At 63.3% G+C, this 26236-nt stretch overlaps 1 protein-coding gene across 2 annotated transcripts; it reads right to left on the reverse strand.

Annotated features, from left to right (window-relative positions):
- ARHGEF16 (Rho guanine nucleotide exchange factor 16) lies at nucleotides 1–26165 on the reverse strand. Of its 2 annotated transcripts, none has more exons than XM_037985158.2 (15): nucleotides 25962–26165; nucleotides 17203–17809; nucleotides 14905–14950; nucleotides 13685–13854; nucleotides 12046–12102; nucleotides 11346–11506; nucleotides 8134–8286; nucleotides 7842–7971; nucleotides 6578–6652; nucleotides 5972–6064; nucleotides 3138–3289; nucleotides 2547–2735; nucleotides 1552–1625; nucleotides 1228–1329; nucleotides 1–672 (listed from the first exon to the last, which is right to left on the reverse strand). In XM_037985158.2, the coding sequence occupies exons 2-15, from the start codon at nucleotides 17788–17790 to the stop codon at nucleotides 533–535; spliced, it is 2130 nt and encodes a 709-aa protein (XP_037841086.2). In that variant the 5' UTR covers nucleotides 17791–17809; nucleotides 25962–26165; the 3' UTR covers nucleotides 1–532. The 2 variants fall into 2 exon arrangements, with proteins under 2 accessions (XP_037841086.2, XP_072864013.1); XM_073007912.1 differs by having other exon boundaries at nucleotides 30–672; nucleotides 25927–26165.
- Nucleotides 26166–26236: the final 71 nt, after the last annotated feature.

The following is a 26236-nucleotide window of genomic DNA, read 5'->3' on the forward strand; positions in this document are numbered from 1 at the left end:
TTCTTAAGAAATAACTTTAATGTATTTAGAAACCTCAAAACCGAAATCTCCCTGCTAGGTCCCCTCCCTCCAGCCAGTCCCCCTCTCAGAACGTGGGGCACTCCTGGGAACTCAGGGTCCTTCCTGTCCCACATGGGGGTAGGAAGGGCATAGGAGGAGACCTCACATTGTCCCCAATAATTGCTAATGGTGGCCCCTGTGCCCATCAGTCTGGGTGGAGTTGCCCTGTGGGTGCAGCGGGGAGGTGGTGGGGCCCAGCAGCTGAGAGAAGCCCAGCCAGCCAATGGGACTCGGCTGGGCTCCTTGGGACACAGCGTGGCCCCCTCGAGCTTGATTGGGGTGCCTCTCAAGGGACATGTGATCTTCCTTCTGTGAAGTGTTCGGAGCCCGGCACCACAGTCACAGGGTCTTGGGAAACCCCAGGGAACCATGCTGGGTCCTTCAGACAAGCCCCTCACATTCTCTGTAGCCAGGCACGGCCACTTGCTGATCAGGGGACAGGCTGTACTGCCGCCGGCTGGCCTCACCAAGGCTACACGTCTGTCTCCACCCGCAGACGCTCCATCCTGCGGACATTGCCCTCCACGGCCACACGGCTGGTGATGAAGCGGGCAAAGTCCTCGGGGAACCAGCCTGTCTCTCCGTCCCGGAGCCTCTCGCCGTAGAGCCACCCTGAACACGGATAGGGGTGGGAGGGAGGTGAGAGGAAGGCCATGGGTCCCCCGGCCCCTCTGAGCTGCTGTGCATGAGCACACCAGGGCCAGGCTTCTCCTAGAACCGACCACCCGCTCCTGCCTCAGAGCAGACAGCTGCCGAGGCCTTGCTCACGGTCACCAGGCATCCGGCCCCTGCTCTGGTGCTCACCACCGAGAAGGGTGCTGGGCTGAGCACACCCCATACAGCTCTGCCCGGCATGAGGAGGTGCCCTGCCTGCCCTCTGCAGGCTCGTGCTGGGCCGGCTGAGCGGGGATTCCCTGGGAGGGCAGAGACACCTCCTTCTCCCCACATGGGACACAGTGACCATGAACTTGTTTTTGGGTTCATGGATTTTGGGGCTTGGGGATGTGGGAGTGCTCCCTTTGAGTTAGCCCTCGAGGGAGGGTGAGGCAGGCTGGAAGCGCATGGTCAGCTTGTAGCCCGGCATGCTCTGGGCCTGGCCAGGCTGGATGCTGACTCACGCCCGCCTGTCCGTGCCTGCCTGTCCGTGCCCGACACGCCCACACTCACCGTCCTCCTGCTGCAGAACCAGGACCACGTCTGCCTGCTGCAGTGTGACCTCGTCTGCCTGCTTCGCAAAGAAGGCCTTGGTGATCTCCACCTGGGGCAGGTCTGGGTAGGGCAGTGGCCATCACAGGGCTATCAGGAGGCGTGGGCCAGGCTCCACTCCCCGACGGCCTCCAGCAGACACACCCCTGGGGCCGGGGCACCCCACCCCCCGACTGCTGGACCCCACCACAAGACCAGGTGCCAGGCTCCCTTGGGCTACAGTGGGGGCCAAAGTGCCCAGTCGTGGCAGAGGGCCAGCCCCGCAGGCCCCGAGCCCGCACTCACCTCCTTTGTTGGAGAGGCCCTGCCACTGTCTTTCACTGTGTGTGAGAGCCACGATCCACCGTGCCCGGTCACTCCTGGGGGCCAGAGACAGCACGAGTCAGGCCTGGAGGCCGATCCCGCCCCTCTGATGTTCCCTGACTTCTGACAGCCACCCATGGGGGTCCGTGGCAGGAAGATGGGTGGTGGGGGTGGGCAGGAGCGGCTGGGCAGACGGTGTCAGGCAGGCCAACCCCAAGTCACCCCAGCCCCAGCTCACAGGGTTGGGTAGCAGCCACACAGCCAGACCGCAGCCTGCTGGACCCGAGGCCACCCCGTTTCCTGGCACTGGGTCCTAGCTCCCTGCCCCTCCATTTGCTGTGGCAGACTCGGCCCCAGCATCCTTGTTTGGCAACGGCCCAGAGCTGTCCTCGGTCAAGAGGAGCTGAGAGGGAATATGGAGACTGGTGCACCTGCGTGCCTGCCTTCCACAGGGGCCCTGCAGAGACCCCATCAGTGCCCACTCCCATTTCAAGCGCCAGGACCACCCTGCTGTCCCAACTGGCCCCCACTAGCCAGGCTCGCTGCACCCCAGCAGCACTGCAGTTCGCCTGCAGCTGTGCCCTCAGGGCCCAGGGCTCTCCTGCCTCGGGGCTTTGGCACGGCTCCACCTCTGCTGAGCAATCCCAGCCTCCAGCCCCACCTCCCTCTGCTCACGTGGGCTGAGCCTTCCTCACGGCACCCCCCGCACCCCACCCCCCACCTTGTTTCCTTTCTTGTTCCCACTCCTGGTGGCCCAACTGTTGGTGCGTCCCCTCCCGGGAACATAAACGCCACGAGGACAAGGCCGTTTCTGTTCTGTCCCCGGCTCCACCTCGGCACCTACGGCAGGGCCAGGTGCACGGTGGGCGTTCAGAGCCAGCCATGGAACAGCGAGCGAGGCAGGCAGACAACCCGGTCCCCGTGGAGCTAATGTGCCTGGGGCCTGGGAACCACCCTCCTGGGAGCCCCTTACTTACGCAGAGTCTGAGGAGAGCAGGAGCTGCTCCTGGCGGCCCTCACTGTTGCGAAGCAGGGTCACTTGGAAGGCGTGGGGCACGGAGGAGCTGCGGTTGCCGCCCCCGGGCAGGGGGAGCTCAGACGGCTCTATCTTCTCCACCTGGATGTGGTTCATCTGGGCGTAGTCCTGGACCACGTAGCTCTCCTCGCTGTGGGGACACGGACAGTCAGTTGGTGGGACCGTCCCACCCAGCTCCTACCCGGTGCCTGCTGGGCTCCCGGCCAGGTCCCACCCGGCTCCCCTGCAGGGGTGGGGAGGCGGCCACGGAGGACAGGCTTCAAGAGTTCCCCCATCCCACAGAGCAGAGGCCACGGCTTTCAAGTCCTCCTCGTGGCTGGCACAGGCAGACCCTGGTCTGCAGGAGGCCAGAGGCTGCACAGCGAGCACCACCTGCCCCCGAGTGTCACATAGAGCATGTCCTGAGTGGAAGCCGCGCCCCAGCTCTGAGGTCAGAGGGGCCCAGGGCCGACTCCCCCAACCTCCTGCCCCAGGGCCAGCGGCCCAGTGTCCACGGAGCGGGGCTCCCCACACCCTCCTGCCCTAGTGCCACCTCTTCTTCTTGGTCACAACCAGGACATCGTTGAATAGGAACAGGTAGCACGTTGGCCGGCTGGCGATTTTTCGAAAAAGTCCAGGTTCTTCCACTAAGAACAGCTCCCCACGCTTCAGCAGCCACCGGGAGGCGGAGATCAACGGGAGGGACTGGGGGGACAGAGCCAGGATGAGCAGGTCCCCAGGGGGTCAAGGACACACAGCACCGGGTCGGAGTGACCCCTCCCTCTGGACTGTCCCCAGTAGGGGTTGGATAGAGGAAAGTGGCACAGTGTGTCCAGGCCTCAAATCAAGGTGCACCAGGCCCTGGACCAGAGCCTGCCTGACAGCCCAGGGCTGGGTGACCACTGAACATTTCACACAAGCCAGGACCCAAAGGCCAGTGCTGGGGAAGCCTCCACGCACACCTCACTCCTCCGTGGTGAGAGGGCTCCATGGCGATTACGCAGACGCTGGGCCTCCTGGGCACAAGGGCCCGCTCAGCCCCGAGGGAGGGTTGGCCGGGGCAGGCCCCTCCGTGATGGCCACGCTCCATGTCTAGAGCCTTTCCTGGCTCCTGAGACACAGAATACCCTCCCCGATGCCTGGTGCTGAGTTGCTGGAGTCAGTGGGGGGCAGAGAGATGGCAAAGGCCAGGGGGTGAGCAGTGCAGGGGTAGTGGGGGTGGGCTGTGTGGGGGTGGGCATCGCAGTGGAGGGTGGCAGCACGGGGCATGGGGTGGGTGGCGCAGGGGTGATGGGGGTGGATGGCGAAGGGGCGATGAGGTGGGTGGCGCAGGGGCGAGGGGGTGGGTGGTGGTGGGGGGTGAGGGGGGCAAGGGGGTTGGGCGGTGGTGGGGGGTGAGGAGGTTGGGCGGTGGTGGGTGGCTAGGGGTGTGGGCGGTGGTGGGTGGCGAGGCGGTTGGGCGGTGGTGGGTGGCGAGGGGGTTGGGCGGTGGTGGGTGGCGAGGGGGGTTGGGCGGTGGTGGGGGGTGAGGAGGTTGGGCGGTGGTGGGTGGCTAGGGGTGTGGGCGGTGGTGGGTGGCGAGGCGGTTGGGCGGTGGTGGGTGGCGAGGGGGTTGGGCGGTGGTGGGTGGCGAGGGGGTTGGGCGGTGGTGGGTGGCGAGGGGGTGGGCGGTGGTGGGTGGCGAGGGGGTGGGCGGTGGTGGGTGGCGAGGGGGGTTGGGCGGTGGTGGGTGGCGAGGGGGTGGGCGGTGGTGGGGGGCGAGGGGGGTGGGCGGTGGTGGGGGGCGAGGGGGGTGGGCGGTGGTGGGGGGCGAGGGGGGGTGAGGGGGTGGGCGGTGGTGGGGGGGGCGAGGGGTAGGCGGCACAGCGGTGATGAGGGTGGGCGGTGTGAGGGTGACAGGATGGGCAGCGTGGGGATGATGGGGGTGGGTGGTGGTGTGGGGGCAATGGGGTGGGCGGCGTGGGGGCAATGGGGTGGGTGGCACAGGGGCGATGGGGGTGGGTGGTGTGAGGGTGACAGGATGGGCAGTGTGGGGATGATGGGGGTGGACATCGCAGTGGGGGTGGCAGCACAGGGTGGTGGCATGGGCAGCGTGGGAATGAGGAGCCTACCCACCAGCCCCCGCTCCTCAGCCACTCTTGATACCTCCCTACCTGCTCCCTGTGGGCCCCGCCCACCGTACCTGTGCCCACTACAGACTCACTTCCCACTCCTGGCCTGTGCCACCACCCTCCCTCCTGGATGAGCCTGCTCTCCCCACCCCCATACCCGTTTCCAAGACCAACTTCAAGACCACGTGGGGGTGAGAGCCCCACTCGGGGGTGGGCCAGGCCTGGGAGGGGGTCCTTGCTCTGGCAGGGGCAGATGTTACAGGATCAGGCAGACAAGTGTGAGGCCTGCATGGGTGTGGCCTCGGCAACAGCGGCGCGAAGTCACCGCCCTAACGCCTGCTCCAGGCAGCCTGCCCTGACCCACCCCGGAGCCCCCTCCCCGAGCTGGGACCCCTGTACCCTTGCTCGGTTGTCCATGGCCCTGAGCGAAGGTGGCCTGTAGCCTGTCACCCACTCCTTGCTCCCCCTTGAAGGGCACCCACTGGAGGGAGCACCAGGACAGGAGACCCACCTGGGCCCGCCTTGTGGGAGGGGCCCTGGGCTGTCCTGGGACAACAGAGGACGGGACCAGTGTGTGGGATTGTGGGTGGTGGGCTCTGGAGGGAAAGGTCCGAGCCCTGTCCATTTGTGGCAGGGACTAGGGCTGTTGGGACCTGGGCTGGAAATATTTCACCCTACCCAGAATCCGGGCCTCACTGGGAAACATGAGATCTGGGCTGGCCCTGAAATCACCCTGTCCCCTCCCCTCTGTCCTCAGGCCCTGCCCAGCCCCTGAGGGGCCAGCAAGGAGCCCTGGCCCCGGTCAAGCGCACTGACAAGGCCACTCCTGTTGCCCCCTCCGCTTGGTCTCTCAGGGCCTGGGGTCTGCCCTTTGCCCGTGCAGTCCTGGGGATGGAGCAAGGGCCACAGAGGCACACCCGGTGGGAGTAGGGGAGGGGTACACAAGGGACACTCCCAGATGGGGAGACTGAGGCCTGGAGAGACCAAAGGCACAGCCCTAGGAGGCCTAGCCCCCAGGCCCCATGAGGGCAGGCACCCACTCTCCAGCCCTCAGGCTCAGGGATGTGACCTCACACGAAGGCCAGCAGGGCGGGGGACGTGACCTCACACGAAGGCCAGCAGGGCGGGGGACGTGACCTCACACGCAGGCCAGCAGGGCGGGGGACGTGACCTCACACGCAGGCCAGCAGGGCGGGGGACGTGACCTCACACGCAGGCCAGCAGGGCAGGCCGCGTGGGAAGTGGTCTGAGTTGCCCGATGTCCGGGGCCACCTACCTTGACCTTGCTGAAGTCCAGCTGGGTGTGCAGCGTGTACATCTGCTCCATGCGCTCCATCCTGTGAGCCCCCTCGTTGCACTGCCTCACCAGCTGCAGGGCATGGTCCCCGTGTGAGGGGCTGGTGCTGCAGGGCCCTGGCACAGCCCACACGTTCCACAGTGTGCCCAGGACTCCTGCCCAGCCAGCCCCTGGCTGCCCACAGTGCCTGTCCTGGACCAGCTGTGCCATGGGCTCATCAACTGTGCGAGAGCTCCACCGGCTCTGGGCCTCAGTTTCCTTGTCAGTGCTGTGAAAGGCTTGGGATGGATAATCTAACTTCCGGGCCTCAGTTTCCCTGTCAGCACTGTGAAAGGCTTGGGATGGATAATCTAACTTCCGGGCCTCAGTTTCCCTGTCAGCACTGTGAAAGGCTTGGGATGGATAATCTAACTTCCGGGCCTCAGTTTCCCTGTCAGCACTGTGAAAGGCTTGGGATGGATGATCTGAGAACCCTCGCTGCTCTGGAAGGTAGGGGGAGCCAGCCCTATGCCACCAGGTAGGGTGGGGTGGGGACAGGGTCGGGGTACAGGACTCGGGCGGGGCTGGGGCCAGGCCCCATCTTACCTTGCTGATAGCCTTCAGTGCGCGGCTGGCGGCCTTGTACCTCTTGGAGTGGCCTTGGGTCTTGAGGCAGAGTGTCTGGATGAACAAAAGACACGGGACACAAAGTCCCCTCTGGCATCCCAGGTGTGGAGGCTCCCACCAACACCAGACCCTGGGTGGGGCTGCAGGGTGGTCAAGAGCTGCCCCCAGAGGGCTCCTGCAGGGCCCCACCACCAGCCCCTGAACGGCCTCTGCACCACCTGGAGCTCTGCCAGGTCCTCAGGCCAGGTTGAGTGGGAACAGGAGCTAGTACTCCTGCCTGGAACCCTTCCCTTCCCGTTCTTGGCCATCTCCATCCTCTCCATCCAACCTGGGGAATCATCAGTGGAGGCCCCCTGGCAGCCCCATTTCTGCACATCCCTGGGGCCCCCAGGAATTTGAGGTTGCGTTTGGCTTGGGCAGTCCTGCCATGTGTAGCCTCAGGGAGCTTAGCTCAGTCCTGCCATGTGTGGGGCTGTGTGTATGGGCAGCACGCACACGTGTGAATATGCCTGTGCACCGTGTGCCTGCATGTGTGCCTGCATCCACATGTATATGTGTGTGCTGGGTGCGTGTGTGTAGTGCCTGTGTGTGCATGTATGCAAACGTGTGTGTGCACTGTGCGCACATGTGCATGCATGTATATGTGCAATGCAGTGTGTGCACATGTGTGCAGGCATGTGTGTATTGGTGTGCATTGATACACATGCATTGTGTACACATGGGCACACATATACATGAGTACATGTGCACTGTGTATACATGTGTGCGTCTGTGTGTACACCTTTTACCCTCATGCGTCCTCTGCCCTGTGGCATCCCACACACACAGCCCACGCTGCTGAGCCCCTCTGAGCCCCCCTCTGCATCCACAGAACGGGGAGAGAAGGTGCTGGGGACAAGGCTACCACGTCTAGGAGGACTGGTGGGGCGGGGGCTGGGAGGAGGCTCAGCAGGGCTCTGGGTGATGCCAGTTCCAGCTCGTCAGTGTGCCTAAACCTCATGAACCATTGAGTAAGTGAACACAAATTCGCCAAGGGCTGGAACAACTCCCGGCACAGTGAGGTCTGTGGGTGGTGGCGACCACAAAGTTATCCTGGTTATTAAAGCCATCTTAGGATCATAACTATTAAAATATCATAGGCCAAGCCTGGAGGAGAAGGTCACAAAAGGGTAATCAAGGGGGCGCTCCGGCAGTGGCACCCCAGGACAGTGTGCCCAGCCCCAGCCCCAGGCCGTGGACTCACATCCGTCAGGAGGGGCAGCCGGGTCACCCGCTGCATGGGGAGGATCAGGAAGGAGAGCACGGGCAGGCCCCCGCATGCTGGCCGCCTCTCAATCTCTCTCAGGACCTCTCGGAAGGCGGCGTTGCTGCTTCTGCAAGAGGACAAGGCTCTCCTTCCAGGCTCTGCATGGCCGGCCTGTACCCAAATCAGGCAGCACCTGCAGAAGCTGGGCTGGGAGCAGGAATGTGCTTTGGGAGACCAGGGTGCAGGACGCTCCCGAGCCACCCTCTGGGCCTCAGGGCTGCCCACTCACGTCAGCTTCTGCAGCGTGCGCTGCTGGTAGACCTCGTTGGAGCAGTAGGCGATGTAGGGGTGGAAGTGCTTCTCGGCGTGCTCCTCCAGGATGTCACTGATGTCCTCGACCAGTACCTGGGCCTTGTGCCGCTGCTCCAGGTCCTCGAAGAACCTGAAGACAAGGAGGGGTGAAGAGGGTGCCACGGGCCTGGTGGTCGGACCCCATGTGTGCACACAGACAGACGTGCATATCACAGACACTCACACATACATATACGTGGCAGGAGCTGAGCTCAGCTCCCAGAGTCAGCAAGCAGCAAGCACTCGGGGCGGGACCTGGACCTGGGATGCAGGACAGCAGGGAGGGCAGGTGGGAAGTGGTCACAGAGCCCCCCGCCACGATCCCACGCGCTGGCACTGTCCCTATGTTGTCCAGGGGCAGCCCCAGGGGCTGTCTCCAAAGGTGGACCTGTTTGGACCTCCTGTCCTGGTGCCCTGTCCAGTTGGTGCCCTTTGCCCTTCAAGCTCCTTCCAGCTAAAATGACTGGGCCTCCACACAGGTCCGGGCCCCCACTGCTGCACCAGCCTGCCCCTGGGAAGAAACTCAAGGACGGAAACTCAGGGGACAGGAACAAGAGCCCAGCCTCTGGGTCACAAAGACGGGCAATGCCTAGGGCCACCCCCTCCAAGGATGAGTCCCCAGTCCCAGGCAGCTTTGCTGGTCAAGCTCCCAGATGGGCTCACGAACTGTTGGTTGACTTTCACTGGGTCCCCCACCCCGTCCTGAGTGAACAGTCAAGGCCGGGGGGCCAGGTGTGGGCTCTTGGCAGACTCCCTGGAAGGGACTACCAGCCCCTCACCTCCTCCGTGACCCAGGCCTCGGCCCGGTGTGATCAGGACGAAGGGAGTTAACACTTGGTAAGAGCTAGGCCAGGGCTGCCGGGGTTCTGCCGCCATGGGCAGCCAGAGCCACCAAGGCTGGGCTTGGCTGAACCCACGATGGTCACCTGGTGTGTGAGGCGGTGGCTGGAGCCTTGTCCATCCCGCAGACCCTCAGAGTACCCAACCTGAGACCACATCCATGTCTCCAGGCCCCTGCCACAGGAGGCCCTCCCACCCCAAGAGCTCTGTCCTTCGGAGGACACCCTTGCCCAGCGTGGAGGTGGGCGGGAGTCCCTCCTCCCCCTGCTCACTGGGCCCGACTGGGCCTGCCACCCACACAGGAGCCATGCTTCCTGCAGGGAGAGCGTCCTGAGAGCTGCTTGCCCTAGAGAAGCCCCAGGAGATGGAGCCGCAGTCCCCGTGGATGAGGACCCAGGAGGCCACGGGAGGCCTCGGCTGCTGGATGAGCAGGGCCACGACACGCGTGGGTGCCGAGGCCGGCCAGGCCGGTCAGCAGCTCACATGGGAGACTGCAGGTTCTGAGAAAGGTCCGGGAGAGCTGCCCACCAGCCGCTGACCCCAAATAGCGATGATTCCCCAGAGAGTTCACTGTGAATGCCAGGAGCTGTCGGGGACCCAGCTGGGGGAGGAGGCCGAAGCTTCCTGCCCTGGGGCAGCAATCTAAAGCCCCAGGAGGTCAGAGGCAAACACACAGCTGCCTGAGGCAGAGGGGACCGGAGGACACAAAGCCTGCATGGCTGGGGGCAGAGCTGGGGGAAGGGAAGCCGCTATCCCAGACCCCGCCCCCTCCCCCTCCCCCAACCCCAACCCCAACCCACAGATGAGTCAGAGTTTGGGAGTTTCCCATAGCTGGTCCCTGGAGTTCTACAGGAAGCCCCTGTCTCCAGGGACAAGGCGGCTCCCTGCCCACCCTCAGGGCCCCAAAGTTCGGCAAGGGCACCCCACAGGCAGATGGGTGGGACTCGCCAGGGGCGTGGCTGATATAAGAACGCGCCAGCAGCCACCACTGTTGGAGCAGCCCCGTGCCAGGCACTACAGGCCCCTCATCATCTCCCAGCACCACCCACGCCCAGGAGGGGGCCAGAGGCACCGCCCCTCAAGTTGGCCTCGAGGCTGAGGCTCAGGAGACTGAATGATACTCCAGGGTCCACCTGTATATAGGGAACAGCACAGGGTTGAGACCACACAAACCCCTGCCCACGCACACATGCCCCTGCCCACGCACACACCCCCCTGGCCAGGCACACAGACCCCTGCACACACCCCCCTGCCCACGCACACACACCCCTGCCCACGCACACACGCCCCTGCCCATGCACACACCCCCGTGGCCAGGCACACAGACCCACGCACATACACCCCTGCCCACACACACACACCCCTGCCCACGCACACACACCCCTGCCCACGCACACACGCCCCTGCCCACTCATACCCCGACCGTGCACACATACCCTTGCACACACACCCACGCATATACACCCTTGCCCATGCACACACATCCCTGCCCGTGCACACACGTGCTCACACACATACATCCATGCACATACCCGCACACACACAACCATGCATACACACCCCTGCCCCCGACACACCCATGCACAAACCCATGCACAGACACCCACGCACACACACCCCTGTCCACACACACACCAATGCACACACACCCGTGCACACACCCCTGCCCATGCACACACACCTCTGCCCACATACACCCATGCATACACACCTGTGTGCTGGATGCTCCCGAGTCACCCTCTGGGCCTCGGGGCCAGCCCACTCACACAGCCATGCACACACACCCCACCCCCCACACACACCCCACCCCCGACACACACCCCTGTGCATGGCTGCAGCTGCATGTCCGGCCTTTCCTCCACCTCCAGGCCCTGCAACCAGAGCTCAGGTCCAGCCACCAGACACCTTTGGGTGGAACATGACCCAGAGCTGCAACTAGAGGCTTCCTGCCTACAGGTGAGCAGCTTGTGGCCACCGCTGCCTGGGTCACACAGCCCTCTGTGGCTGGGCGTCCTGGTGGGATGGTGCTTGGCAGTGGGGCAGGGCTGGACCCCTGGGAAGTGCTCCACATCTTACGAACGACCCGGATGCCACAGCCCCAGTGCTCAGCCCGGCCCTGGGGCCAGCTCTTGGTGGCCTCAAGGACCATCAGAGGTCATCACACTCCATGGGAGCCAGCAGCTGCCCTAAACCATCCCCATCAAGGTGCAGCTCAGGCTCCCCAGGGCCTGCTGACGATGGTGCAGTGCCCATGGGGAGAGGCACCTTCCCCGCAGAGGACCCTGTGCAAAGGCTGTGGCGTGGCCTCACCTCTGACTGGCACCCAGGACATCCAGGATGTTGGAGAAGAGGTGGTGGTGCTCCATCTGGGTCACGGTCGCCCGCAGCTCCTTGGACTGCAGGAACTCCTCCACCAGGACGCTCAGGCTGTGCTGGTAGGAGAACTCCGACGTGAGAATCTCGAACATGGCCTGCGGAGAGGGGCCTGGGTGAGCCCCACAGTGACGCTGGACACGGGCGTGCCTCGGTGGCCGATTCTTGGAACAGGAGGACATGCCCCAGGTGGCAGGGGCCGGTGGGGACAGGAGCCCCGGACAGACCCCTGGATGGGACTGTCAGGATGGCCAGCCTGGAGACGCCAGCCCGACGTCCCTGGGTGCCCCTGGCTGGGTGCCTGATGAGCCGCATGAAGCTGGGCAGCGACCCCCCGTCCTCGTCAGAGAAGGGGGAGATGGCGGCCCCTGGACTCCGAGGATTCACGCGGTGGCGCGAAGGGGCTCTGTGAGGGCCTGGTGCAGGTGGAGGCACAGCCCGGGCCTGTGTGAGGCGCTGGTGAGTGTGACGGGGCCTGGCGCTGGAGGTGGCCGCAGAGGGCTGGCTGGGTGGCACCACTGTGGCTGCTGCCCCTCCCCAGGTGTTGCATGGCCCAGGCCATGGGGGACAGCCCTCTCACCCAGGGCCCTCCCCTCCCGCCCAGGGCCGTTTTACCTCGTGCCCAGGGCCCTTTTACCTCCTGCCTCTTCCGCTCCTCAGTGGAGAGCTGGTCCAGGATGCCCAGTTCCACCACCTGGGGGAACACAGGCCCAGGAGCTCCAGGTCGCACATCCTGGGAGCCTGGGCCAAAGTCTCCCTTCTTTCCTCCTCCTGATGGACCAGGGCCAACATGGCCAGCAGAGGCGGGGGCCTGGGCACAACACCCACAGCCACCCCACAGGGCTCAGGGAGGTCCGATCCTGGAGTAGGCCTGTCCTGCCCAGGGTCTATCCCCGTCATCTTCCTCTCTGTGGACCCTCCTCAGGGCAGCCGCCCCCACCCCCGCCCAGCCAAAGAGCCCCAGAGCAGCCCAGAAAGAACATGGGACATCCAGAGGGAAAGGCCAGAGGACGGGAAATCTTGTCCCGAAGACCTTCCTAGCAGACGGAGAGGCGTGGAGCCCACCCAGGGAGGAAGTGTGGAGGGCAGGACTGTGACTCAGACCCCACTTGGGCGAGGCGAGTCAGTGCCCTGCCTGGAAGGTATGGGTGACGCTGTGCCCACCTGGGCTCCCTCCTTCTCGGGGCCCACAGCTGGTGGGTCGCCTTGGCGGGAGCGTGGCTCGCTTGGTGGAGCGCGTCAGGACCAGCGGGGCTGCTACACTGCCCGGGGGTTCCCTCTCCCCTCTGCAGGACTCAGGCCACCCTGATTCATGTTCTGCTCCTCACTGGGCCAGGCAGAAAGGTCTCCCACAGCGCCTGGGCCAAGGGTGAGTCCCCCATTCCCCAAGCCAGTGCCTCCTTCCTATGCAGGGTCGGAATCTCTGGCAGTTACCAGGGTGCGGTACTGGACACTATCCCAGACAGAGGGAGACCACACGCCCCCAGCTCCCAGCAGGGGAGTAAGACTGCACTTCCAGACCTTTCTGTCTGTGGGGAGGCTCCCCGCTGCCTGCCCTCACCCCACACTGGGCCTGCCCTGGGCGGGGTCCCGGGGTACGCAGCACCATGGAGTGTGGTGGGCGGGTGCAGTACCAGCCCCTCTGGATGGCGAACAAGGAGCCCCATTGTACCACAGGTGGGGGCCCGCCCTCCCTGCTTCCCACCATGCCCACGGCCACATGGTCCCCTTCCTCTGGCCTCAGGGCGCGAGTCACATGCTGGTCCACCTGGGGTAGGAGCAGTCACCTCCCCCAAGCACAGGGACCACTGCCAGGCCACGCTCTCCACTGAGACCCCCGTAGGGCAGAGACGGGCCCCCCGTTTCAGATATGGAAAGTGAAGGAGTGGCTTGGCCCTGGCCTCAGCTCCAAGCCCCGGCCCCTCCCGTCCCAGCTGTCTCCCTACGCAGACCCCTTAGCTCTCTCCTGGAGCGGGGGCCCTGGGAAGGGACTCATGGTGCCCATAGCTCCCTGCAGGGCAGTCTGAGCAGGGCCGGCCCTCGCACACACGACGGCAGGGCCCTGCATGGGCAGGGCGACTCTGAGGGCACAGGAGGGAGACTCCCAGGTCCGCCACCCACAGCCGAGGGGCTTCTGGGAAGGCTGGCCACCCTCCCTGGGAGGACTGGGCTGCTGCTGGGGACCAGCCACCTGTGCTTGGGGAACAGTGGGGGGACCCCTGTGGCTTCTGCCTGCCTGCTTCTGTGGGGCAGCCTCACCCACCCTCCGGCGCTACCTCTGGGAGCTGGCTCCAGGTGATCTGGGCAGGCCGGTAGCTCTTGACCACAATGGTGGTGTCCATCTTCCGGGCTCCCTCGGGGCTGGAGGACTCATCGAGGATGTCATCATCAGACTCCTGGCTGGTGTTCAGGCCCCGCTCCTGGATCTCCTGGTAGAGTTGGGGGTCTAGAGAGAGAAGGAGGGTGACCTGTGGCCCTGGGGGATTGGAAAAGGCTGTGCCTCCCTGGAACTTGCCGGCTGAGCCCTCCCAAGGGCATCTCAGAGCCCATGATGACATGAGGCAGCACAGGCCCTCCCAGGTGGGTCCTCTAGTGCCCACAGGCTCTCACAGCTGTATGGGAGAGGAAGGCTTTGGGAGGGGACTGCCCCAGGCTGGGCGCCAGTCCCAGGACCTCTTCTATGCCACAAGCCCCACCTGAAATGGGCTGGTCCCGGCTCAGGGCGTCTCCAAACCCTCACAGCAGCCCCCAACCAGCCTCACCCTGAGACACGGGGCATTGCTGCTACCTCCTGGGGACACTTCCCAGAGATTTCTGTAGAGGAGGCCTGGGTACCCCCTCCTGGGCCCATCCCTGTCCACAAAGCTTCTGGGGGATGGAGTGGGCCACTGTGTCTTGGGGCCTCAGGTCTGGAGCTGGGCACTTGAGGCCTTAGCCCTCCCCAGGCCTCACTGCCTCTGATCTCTTTACACCCCTGTGCATTTTGACCCAGGTAGCAGGCACCTCCCTATGTCAACCTCCCCGTGGGATGTTCTCATCTCCCCCCAGCAGGCTGAGTGTGCACCACTGCCACCCCTGCTGGAGGCCCCAATACACGGCTGCCCTTCAGCCTCGAAGAGTCCGGGCAGAGCCCACGGCGTGGGGCCGGCACCCTCTGATCTGGCCTTGGTCCCCCAACACGGCCACTGTAGGCTGGGCCCAGTACACATAGGGGGTGTTCAGGGCAAGACTGGGGGCTCTGTCTGTGCCCTGCTCTTCAGAACACACAGAATAGAGTCCAAGGGAACTTTCTAGACCTTTCTAGACTCATCAGGGCTACATGGTGAGACCAGCCACTGGGACCTCAGGACGTCAGCCTCTGGAAGGATCCCGTCAAACAGCTTTGGTGACCCCGAGACACCAAACCAAGGCCTACCCGAACCCCAGGGTGCCCCAGTGAGTCCAGCTTCAACTGGAGCCCAGCCCAGCCCGCGGTGCCTCCCAAAGCCACACTCACCGTCCTTGAAGGAGCCCTTGTGCCCACGTTTCCGCCCCAGCGTCTTCTGCACAAAAGAGACACAGAAATCGCAGCTGTCAGCCGAGGCAGGTGTGGCCCACAGCCTCGGGACCCCAGAGACCTCACGGCTCCACACGCGAAGCTGTGCCCAAGAGATGTCAGCTCCAAAGGGCCTCAGGGCTGCCAAGCAGAGGCCAGGACAGGTGGGAGGAGGCCTCAGAGCAGGCAGGACAGGTGACTGAGGGTTGTCAGGTCCAGGAGGGCTGCTTGGAGGAGCAGGAAGGGTTGAACTCATCGCGAAGGGATGCTCAGGAGAGTTTCGAGCAGGACTGGAGGGAAGCCAGTGGCAGGGCAGGTACGGTGGGGAGAGGGCTATGAAGGGACAGTGGGGCAGGACACAGGCCCCTGGGGACCAGGACCTGGTGGGGCAGGTGAGCAGGGACTGGTCAGCCAGTGTCTAGCCCCAAGCATGGGCCTGAGGGCCCCAGCAGGAGGCCGGGATGGCAGAAGCGATGGGAGGGACTGGGCTCCTGGGAAGCCCCCAGGCTCAGGTGCCCGGCTCGGAGCCCACCCTCCTTGGCTGGGACACCACACTTCGCCGACGCCACGGGCGTGCCGGTTCCCGGAAGGAAAGGGGCTGACTTCTCGGAACGAGTTGGGGCCTGCAAACTCCCCTTACTGGTTGGGAGCGTATGGCGCTCCCAGCTGCACCTGGCCTGGCACCCTCAGCCCCGTGCCCCGCACCCCACCTCAAGGGCTCCCCCAGCCTCCTTTTCGCCTCCAGGTCTGGCTGGAGCTGTTGCCTCCCCCACCCCTCGACCCGACCCTGTCCTCTCCTCCTGTCTGCCTCTATCCTAACCCTCCTTCCTACAGGACCCTACCCTGACCCACGGCCACGGGGAGCCCCCTCCTCTGTGCTCCCAGCAACCCCGAGCTGCCCTCTGCCCAGCCCTCGGCATTCTCCCTGCCCTGGTGGCCCTCTGAGGACCAGGCCCAGGCCCATGCCCCCGGGCTCACTTTGGAACCCCAGCACCAAGCATGTGGCAGGTGCCCAGGAAGTGTCTGCTGACTGCATGAAATCGACAGTGAATGAAAGAATGAGCCCCGTGGGCCTAGTCCTTGTGGGTGCAGAGAGTGCTGGGGCCCTTCCAGAAGGCAGCTGTGATGGCAACCAGTGAAGAAGACGCTCTGGCACGTGCCTTCCGTGGACACTGTCCAGAGGACGCCCAGAGGACGGCTATGATCTTGGCTTCCACATGGGGAAGCCAAGGCTCAGGAAGGTTCAGGAACTCGCCTGGGTCACACGGCACCTGCCCCCGCCCTTGTCCTTCACTGAGGCAGCCCATATGCTTAGGGCCTGTTTTCCAACACGTCTGAGCAAGGCGCCCAACAAGAAGGGTGGCCCTGGGACCAGCCCCGCATCTGCTCTGCATTCCTGAGGGTGCTCGGGGCTGCCAGGGCCTCCTGATGGGTGGTTCCGGAGCAGCTCGCCTCCCCTACCCCAGCCCTGCCTGAGCCCAGACCCACCAGCTAAAGAGACCAAGCAGGGTGGCCAGAGTCCCAGTCTTGGCTGGGGGGGTGTCCAGGTGCCATGCCACTCTCCCTGAACACAGCTCCCAGTTCCAGGGCTGCCTGAAATGAAGGCCTGACCCCCAGCCTCAAGGGATGGTGACTCCGAGGATGAGGGACACTGGGTCCAGGAGCCCCAGCAGGACGCTCTGTCCCCTGGGCCCTAGTGACACATGCAGCCAGGCTACACCCTGCCCAACGAAGGGTCTGCCGCCACCATGCCCCAGACCTAGAGCCACCGCCAGCAGGCAGGGAAGCAGGCTCTGTGTACAGAGGGAACGTGCAGACTTCTCCCGAGCCTGAGGCCGCCGCACAGCTGCCCCGCCTGAGTCCCTGTCCAGAGCTGCGGGGGCAGATGGAGCCCAGGCCAGTCACTGCAGCCAGGTCACCCTGAACCCTGTCATCCAGGCAAGCTGGCTCCTGTCTGGGGCTTGGAAACAGGGACTGGACCCTTCCAGGGATCTGCCCTCCACCAAGGCTGGGAGCGGGGACACCAGAGTTTGGGGCCTGGGTAGAACCCTCGACCTTTCTGAGCCTCTGCTGCCTCGTCTGTAAGGTGGGATCTTCACACTCACAGACTGGGCTGAACTGGAATAAACCAGTTGAGAGTCCTCATGCAGCAGGTGCTTACTAACGGCAGCTGCCACGATGCAGAAGACGACAGTGGTGGAGATGGCCAGGTGGCCTCTAGCAGCACCCTCCCCATGGTCCATGTGGGCAGGCCCCTACCTTGTTTTTGGCTGGGTTCCGAGTGTGAGGCTGGCTGGGTTCCTCGGCCAGAGCCTGGAGCTTAGGGCTTAGTGGGATGGCGTCCCCCTGGCCACCTGGCTTCCCCAGGCCCTTCATGGCTGCCCGGTAGGATTGGTTCCGCAGGTTCCGCCTCAGCATGCCCCCAGGGTCCTTGTCCATGTCCATGTCGTCCAGGGAGAAGCTGGGGGCTGAGAGGAGCTTAGGGTCCCGCCGGGCAGCCTCCCTGCTAAGTACAGCCGCCCCGAAGCTCTGGTGGCGGGCTGGGGTCTTCGCCTTGCTGACCACGGCCAGGCTCTTGGGGATCAGCTGCTGGGTGCCCAGCTTGAGGGCCGCCGGGCTCTCTGTGCTCAGGACGATGGGCCGTGGCTCCTCGTGCCCTGGGGACCGAGGCTGTGGGGGTGCCGGGACCTCAGGCTGGAAGACAGCATTGTCCCTAACACGCAGGGAGCCACGGACCATCGGGAGCCCAGAGGCTGGGTTCCCACTGGTATCCAGCCGGAGCTCCGAGTGGAAGCGGTATTCCAGGAGCTTCTCCTCCAAGGAGCTGTCTGAGTGCCGCTGGGACATGCTGGGTGGCTGTGGGGTCCTGGGGAAAGGGCAGAAGTGAGGGTCTCGTGAGGCTGCCCTCCCCTACCCCCTCAGGTGTCCACCCCGCTGCTCTTTCGCATATGTCTGGCGGGGGCCCCAGTACAGCTCCCAGGACACAGCGTGCAAGCACAGCAACGCAGCCAGGAGCAGAGTGGGTCAGCGGCACAGCCAACCCTAACCACCGGGAGCCAGCCACGTCTGACGCCGGAGGCTGGGCACAGGACAGGATTAGGCAGGCACTGGTTCTCTGAGCTCCAAGGGACCAGGTGGGCACGGCTTATCGGGGAAGGCTGGACCTTGGAGGCTGGGAGGCCGCACTGCTTCCTCTGACGGGCAGCACACGCTGAGGACACATTCCTGAGCCGGGAGGCAGGTGGGGCAGCTGAGGTGCAGGGCCCTGGACTCCTGGCTCACACCTGGCAGCCATGCAGCCTCCTGGAACCACTTCCTTGTGGTGAACACCAGGGTGCTGGTGCTGCGCTGGGGGACTTCCCGAGGTCAGCATCAGCCACAGTGGCAGTGACCACAGCCTCTGCCTCACTGGGGCCTCCCAGACGCCCAAGCCAGGCTCTGCTGGCGGGGGTCAGGCACATTTGCCCACATGCTCCCGGCCCGAGCTCAGGCCTCTGTGATTCCCCTCTCTCAGCCACACAGGGACATGACTGGCGGACTGTCCATGGAACATTTCCACACACCAGGCAACACGCTGGCATTTTTCCACGTTTCTGAACTGGGCATAAAGCTGACAATTCTGGTTTCAGGAGTCCCACCAGGCACCAGCCTGAGAGTCCGGTATGACACCTGGCCACTGGGCAGGTGTGGTGGTGGCAGGGGTGGCAGCCCACAGTCCCACGTACACCACCCAGCGCAGGGCGGGAGCTGACCTCCAGACATCTCTGTAGCCCGATCGCCACACCCCATGGGTTGTCCTGCCCCCGCCACCCTCCTGCCCGTCCCTCCTGGCAGCACGTGCCCCCGGCCCATCTCTACCCCACTGTTCCCTTCATGGTCTGGGGCTGGCAGCCCTGCCCCGACACTGCTGTTTCCTGTTTCTCACTTTCCTCCTTCCAGACCTGAGGCAGGGCTGCCCTTCTGCCCCTTGGGAATGGCACAGTCCTGTGACTGACTTTGGGACATGTGTCCCCGCCAGGTAGGAATGTGGAGAGCCAGCTTTTGACCTGCCTCTGCACCTTCCCTGGCTGCCATGACTACGAGCTCGCGTGGCCCATCAGAGCCCCAGTGGCCTGGACCCCGTGTGACCGAGATGTGCAGAGCCCCCAGCCGACACGGCCTGCAGGAGCTGGGCCTGGAGGTCTGTTTCCAGGCACTTCGCGGGGCTTTTGTGGCTACACATCACCTCCTGAGTGACAGTACATTGCTCGCCACAGCGGTCAGGCCCACAGCAAGCTTTCACGCCCCAGGCTGCTTGCAACCCTCAGGCCACTGAGCAATGGGTTCTGAGGGTCTGGTCTCCCAGGCCTCCCAGCTTTCCCCTCTGCTGCTCAGGGGCTCCCCACACGTCAGGGGGCAGCCCTGACCGAGGCATGTGGTCAATGAGCCTCACTGAGGCACGTGGTCAAGTGATGCTGCCTCTCTGTGCCTCAGTTTCAAAATCTGTAAAATGGGCACGATAAGAGCAAGGCCCACCTCCTGAAGATACTGTGGTAAGTGTAAAGCGTGCAAAGCGTGTAACAGGCCTGGCTGGTGTGAGGCCTACATCCACGTTGCGGTGACCAAGCCTTGCTGAATCAAAGACAAGCTCATGCTCCCTATGCTCAGGGAGCTTTGTAGGTTCAAAGGTAACAACATGGAGAAAATACACTGCTTTCATTCTTTCCCTTTTAAAACATAAAAACAAAAACAGTAAGAGCCACCACTCAGTATGCCTCCTACACACCCAGAACGTCACACGCATGAAAATGACCGGAGTCTCTCCGGGGTGGAAACTGATTTTTCTGATGGGAAAACAAGGCTGGGTCACTTCTCCAAGTCACTTCCTACAGGGAGGTTGCCTACAGTCAGTCACACAACTGACCTGAATTCGCACCTTTGGAGCACCCGCAGGGCATCCGGGACACCGTTCTGGCCCTGCTCAGCCCCAGGAGCCATCAAACTCTCCCAGGACACACATTCTCTGCTCAAACCATCCCAGGAAGGCACGTGCGGCTGAGCCTCCCAGGCCCTAGGGAGGGGCGGCCCCCACGCTGGCTGAGAGGGTACATTCCTCAGGACATTCCGAATCACCGGCCGAGAACAGCAGCAGACACAGCAGGCCTCCCCCGGGGCTGGTGTCCATGACACTGACCTAGGTGACACTGGTCTGCGCCATCCCAGGATCACCCGCTCACAGTAACGTGTCTGCGTTTTACCCAGGCCTGGCTGAGAAATCTGTTTCTTTTAGGTTTCTGTCTACACGCCAAGCAGAACGCACTCCAGCGGGCAGCCAGTGTAGGCGGCCTACGGTCCTGCAGTCCTTTTATTCTAAACGTGATTTCTTTACCTGGGGGGCATTTGACATGGGTTGACATGCCCACATCGTCACTGTGCCCGGTCTCCCACCAAACAAATGTCCCCAAGGCCCCACAGCCCCCAAACACAGAGGCCCCAGCCTGCACTGTCTCAGCCTCCGGTTCTCATAGAGGCCTTCCTCCTCCCTAATGGGGCCAGACTGCCCAGGCCTGACAGTCCCTGACCACGTCCTCTGAGACAGCGTCCTGGCCCTGACCAGCAGCACTCCCTCGCTGGCGGCGGCTGTCCCAAGAGAGGGCAAAGTCTGCTCCACTGCCAGAAGGCGCCCAAACGGGAACCTGTCAGGCGAGCCAGAGCCAGAGCCATTGCTGGGTGTGACCTCCGCTCCCAGTGAGGCAGCCACACCTACAGGTCTAACAGAGAGCCCTAGAGGTGTGGGCAGGGGCGCTGGAACCCAGAGCTGTGGCCCTGGCAGGCACCCGCACCCGTTGCCTTCTGTTTTTCAGTTTTTCTAAAGAACTGTGAAGACACAGACACCGTTTCAAAAGTCAACGAGCACCAAAGACTTAGCATGAAAGCCCAGCGTCCCCTCCTCCACGCTGCCTTGATCCCCAGAGGCCACCGCTCTGGGCTCCTCAGCTTTTCCCAGAAAAAGGCACAGCCTGCTCTCAGTGACCCCCGCCTATGGGCATCCCCACCCGCTCCTTGCCTCTCGGACGAGGACTCCATCATAGCCGGCCCCATCACACGATGTCTGTGCTGGCACAAGGTGCTAAGCCCTGGGGCAGAGTAAGGCCTTGCCCACCTCTTGTTAATCATGATTTTCTCTCATTCCACCAGCCTGGTTTTCCCCAGTTAAATTTTCCCTGAGTGTTCCGGCGTCTCTGCCATGTGCTTCTTGAGAATATATTCTATACGTTTGGCAGGTCAGTTCTGTGTTTTTCCCAGACACCCCCTATCCTCCTCTCCAGAGGGCCTGGTGCTCTGGGCCTCACCCTGGGCGGATCCCAGGACCTCCTCTGCCGCTTCTGGGGCGGGAGGCTTGGCCCCCAGTCCCCTCTCACCTGCTCCGGGCCCTTACTGTGCTGAAGCACATCCCCAGGCACTGAACCAGGAAGCCACACGGGAGGCATCTTTTGGACGCCTGAAAATGTCTTGTTTCTTCCTCTCCCCTGACTGGTGGCAAGGAGACGAGTGTTCCCACTGTAGATCCTTTTCTCCCAGAGTCGGGAAGGGCCCTTCCCTCATCTTCAGAGTTGCTGGGGAAGGGCCCCAATGACCCCGATCTCTTCCTCGTATCATGACCGGTGTATGGTTCTCCCTGGCCGCACTGAGGGTCTGGGGCACCTGCTGGAGGCTGGGAGCTCTGGCTGTCGTGCTGATGTGCCTCTGTAGGGTCCACGTTCGTTCACTGAGCCGGGCACTGGGTGGAACCCCCCATGCGGTCACTCTTGTCTTCAGGGCTGCATGAATTTTCATATTATTTCTTCTGCTCTGTTTTCTCTTTTTGGAATGCCCACTAATGAGTATTAAGCTCTGGTGTTTTCTCCTAATTCCTTACCTTCCCTCCCCTACTTTGTTCTCTGTGTGAGGTTTTCTCTACTTGATCTTCTTATCTGCCCCATGGTCTTGTCATTTTCATTATCGCCAAAGAGCCCTCTGCTCTTCATTCCTGGCATCCTGCTCTTGTTTTATGGGTGTAACATCTTCTATCATCTTAGAGAGAAAGGATTACATTTTCTTTGGAGGGAGTTTCTTTCTTTCTGTCATGGGCTGCTGGAGCTGTGCCTCCACCACACACTTCCTCCTGTCTCTGCCTCTGCTGGCCTCTGTGTCTCAGGCACAGGGCTTTCCTCAAACATCTGCTGCTGGTGGTTGATTGCTTCTGCTTCTATTGAGGAGAGAGGCCTTAGGCTGGTGGGAGGCCCAGGTGCACACACCCTGAGCACAGATGTCTCACTGGGAGGGCCCTCTGGGACCCCCAGCCCCACGCCAGGTCCGTATCCTGAAGTCTCTCCTGAATGCCTGCTGGTTTCTGCAGTGGTCTCTCTCCATCTCCTCACTGAGAGGCTGGTCTGCTCCTGGTGCCTGGAGCCAGTGAAGGGGAGGGGCTGAGAGCTCAGACTCCTTTCAGCAGCTGGCCATGCTGTCCGGGCTACAGTGCCACAGAGGTCGGTCAGATTCCCTGCAGCAGCCTCGTGGGCCAGTGGCAGGCCTGCTCCCCAGGAAAGGCAGCCCTGACTTGCTGAGTGGGGGCTGCCAGGAAAGCTCCTTCAGGCATGCATAGGGCAGAGGGAGCCACAGGCTGGCTGGCTGTCTTTCCTGTCTCCCCATGTGTGTGAGCCCTGCAGGGCAGGGACAGTTTCCTGTTCATGTCCCCACAAACAGTCGGGCTCAGTTCCCGCACTAAAAAGCAAATGCCTGCCTCGGCACGTGCTCTGCCCTGGTCTCCTTACCTTGCTTCTGTGTCTTCCCAGAGGCCCAGGTGCTCCACGCCAAGAACCAACGTGCAAGGGGACTCTGCTCAAAGTGAGCAGAGGCTGGGCCAGGGCAGCCCACAGAGCTTCCAGGCCCGTCTGTGCCACTTTTTGGGCGACTTCCTGCTGCTTCTGCTCAGGGTGGGCTGGAAAGGACCTCCCATGGCTGAGCCCTGGGACCCAGAGCTGTCTCTTTTCCCTTTACCACTAAATACCCCACCCTGGTATCCCTGACGCATATAGTACAGGGCACGAGGGACTTGTGCAGGAGGAGGCGTGTAGCAGAGGTGAGCAGGTGGAATCCGTGGTCTCTGGCCGGTGTAAGGGACCCCGCCTGGCCTGTCCAAGCAGGTGAAATCTGTGGTCTCTGGCCAGTCTAAGGGACCCCGCCTGGCCTGTCCGAGCAGGTGGAATCCATGGTCTCTGGCCAGTCTCAGGGACCCTGCCCAGCCTGTCCATTCCTGTCTGCACTTGGCCTTGGCTGATCTGCTGGATTCAGACCCAGCCTTGGTTGGGTGGGCCGCTCTGTAGTCCCGCCCTCCTGCCCCCTCGTCCTTTCGGAGAGATGGGCTTCTAGTGACTCTAGTGGGCGCCAGCCCCCTCCCTCCTACATCCCCACAGCAGTACAGTCTCCCAGCTGGGGCCTGGGGCTCTGAGCACAGCTGCTTTCATGGCCACCAGGACCTAATTGCCCTAGGTTTGCTGCCCCTCCAGTTAGGACGCTACACGGGCCTCCAGCTTCATGTGGTCCCACCCTCGGGCATTTCTGTCCCTCCTACCCTGGCCTCTAGGTCTGGCTAACCCCACTCGGCCCAGTGCGGCGTGGCCTCTCTAGCACCTGTTCATTCAACCTCAGTGCATGCAAACTCAAGCCACAATGATGCCCTTGTACTCCAGTAATTCTGCCCAGCCAAACTTCGGACTCAGTCACATAATCTGGGGGAGGACTTGGTTTTGTAAATCATGCAACACACATCAGCCAGCTCCGTTGGCAAGGTGGCCAGAGGTTCAGCTCTGCGGCCTGCACTGGGGCAGTTTTGCCCCCCAGGGCGCATTTGGCAACATCTGGAGACACTGCTGGTAGTCAGGAGTCCTGGCTACTGGTCGGCAAGGCTGCTGGAGAGACCTGTTATCTGGATCAAGGCCCCTAGGGCTGCAGTGGGGAAACCCTGGGCAGCTAAGCAGAGAGCCACCCTGCATAGTGGGGGCGGGGAAGTGCATCTGGCCCTCCCACCTGGACGTAGCCAGCTCAGCCCAAAGCGCATTCCAGTCACTCCCCAGCTCCGGCTCTGAATGAGACGTCCCATAAACCCAGGCACTGTCCCTGGCTCTGTTGCCACTCACGGGGTTCCCCCAAAGGGTGGGAATCATAGCCTGCCTCTGACAGGTGCCCATGCCGGGGATAGGTCCCCTGCCACCCAACCAGGTGCAGAGGGAATGTGGCCTGCCTGGGTGGGACTGCTGGCCAGGCCCTGTCCTGACCTGGATGGCTGTCCCCAAACTGGGACGGGGGGGGGCAGTGGGGCTTCTGGCCTCGGCCAGGGAGTCACTAGAAATAAGGACGCTGCTCCAGACAGACACTCCCCTGCGCTAAGGACAGGAGCAGCCCAGATCCATCCGGAAACCAAAACTAAAACTCAGACCCAAACTCGCGGGGAGCGCCTGCACCTGGATCACAACGTGAACACAGATGGCCATCCTCAGGATGGGGACCCGCGCTCCACATGTGAGCTGTGGGGACCCCGGCATGCCGCTTCTCACTGCTTCACTTCTGTGCCTCGGTTTCCTCATGTGTAGGTGGAAAGTGCTTGCCACATAGGGTGGTCCTATGGGTCAGAGATGGCCCAGGGTGGTCCTATGGGTCAGAGATGGCCCCTGGAGAGCCAGTGCCCTCAGGGAGGCCCCCCCCAGCAAGGGTTTCTCCCCAGTGTCCAGGTTGGGGGAGGGAGGAGGGCCCATCCCACCCTCCAGGTGACTTTGGTCCAGGTGACTTACTTCTTCCAGGAAGCCCCCAAGACACCTCCCTTCCAGCAGGACTGGGTGGGTGGGGAATGCCCACTTTCAGCCCACAGCTCTTGCTCTGGACAGTACCTTTCTCTCACCCTGTTCCCCTCTGCTGGCCGTGGGCATCGCACAGCAGGGACCACGTCTGCCTGGCACACTTGTGGGTCAACATCTTCTAACTCCTCAACACTCCTACTAGTCCCATTTTACGGATGAGGAGACTGAGGACCCGAGAGCTGCTTAGTTCACAAAGAGCCAGGATGTGACGGGCACACCTGGGAACTATGCCACGGAGGTGTCAGGGCCCGCAGCCACACACAGTGCCTGGACCCTGTTGCTGGTCCAAGCCAGGCCCACACGCACCCCCTAGGCCCCCATGTTAGGTGGTGCACAGACTGTTCCCCTCAAAGACACAGGGAAGATTCAGGCCTCGATTCAGGTTAGATGCAGAGGCCACCAAGACCTGCCATCACTGCCACTCCGTCGGTCCCCCCATCTACTCAAATCTCAAAAGGGAGCCTGTTCCCATTTCACAGACACAGAAAGAGGCTGAGCAGCCAAGACAAGCCGCCAAGGCTCCCTGGTAGGTGGGACGCACCCCTCCCCTCCCTGCCTCCCTTCACAGGGGAGACAAAGCAGGTCCCTCCCTGCCACCGCCCACCAAGTCCACGGGGTGGGGGAGGGGCGTGTGGTTTGTGTGTGTCTTGGGTGTTGGGTTCTTTCTTCTTGGAGCTTTTCTGAACTTTTGGGACCAAAGCAGGTTTGGGCGTCAGATTCCCCAAAGAGCTCCCGGGAGGGTCGTTCTGTTCTGCCCTCCACCCCATGCTCTTTCAAACTCTCTGGGGCTTCCAGCGTCCTCCGCGCTCAAATCTGAACCCAGGTTCCGGTTGCATGGAAGTTTTCCTTTAGGAAGAGGAAGCGGCCACTGGGGGTCGAGAGAGGGCAGCGAGCGAGCGTGCAGGGGCAAGCAGGGGGCTGCCTGGGGGCGGCTTAGACCGCGAACCCCGCCCCTCCCGCCCCGGCGGAGGCACGGGAGGGTCGCGAAGTTGTTGCGGCTCCCGGGGCGGGGCTTGCGGGAAAAGCGAGGGGAGGAGAGGCGCCCCGGGTTCCCGGCGCCTCCCCCTGGCTTACCCCCTTCCCCAGGCTCCCCCGAGCCCCGGCTCACCTGTCTCCCCGCTCACCTGTCCCCCAGGCTCTCACCTGCGCCGCAGGGCGGAGGGACGGAGGGGCGGCGCGCAGACGGTGCAGCTTCCAGCGCCGGATCCCCTCCTATCCTGCAGCCGCCTCGCTCCTGCGGCCGCGCGGTCCGGCCGGGGGCGCCTCCTGCACTTCCTGCGCTGTCTGGCGGGAGGGCGGCGGCTGCGGCACCGCAGGTGGGCGCTGGGCGGGCGGGGCGGCTCCGGGTCCGAGGGCCCGGGCGGGGAGGGTCGGGGAGGGGGCGGGGCGCGTCCCGGGCACCTGTGGCGGCGCCGCCT

The sequence above is a fragment of the Chlorocebus sabaeus genome, chromosome 20 (genome assembly GCF_047675955.1).
Source record: "Chlorocebus sabaeus isolate Y175 chromosome 20, mChlSab1.0.hap1, whole genome shotgun sequence".
Taxonomy (NCBI): domain Eukaryota; kingdom Metazoa; phylum Chordata; class Mammalia; order Primates; family Cercopithecidae; genus Chlorocebus; species Chlorocebus sabaeus.

Excerpts from the sequence above, each read along its gene's own strand:
- ARHGEF16 (XM_037985158.2), bottom strand. The coding sequence starts at position 17,790 with ATGTCCCAGCGGCACTCAGACAGCTCCTTGGAGGAGAAGCTCCTGGAA. Across the intron at positions 14,951-17,202 it reads GGAACCCAGCCAAAAACAAG|AAGACGCTGGGGCGGAAACG; the intron begins GTAGGGGCCTGC and ends TCTTTTGTGCAG. Across the intron at positions 6,653-7,841 it reads GGCTGCCCCTCCTGACGGAT|ACACTCTGCCTCAAGACCCA; the intron begins GTGAGTCCACGG and ends TTGTTCATCCAG.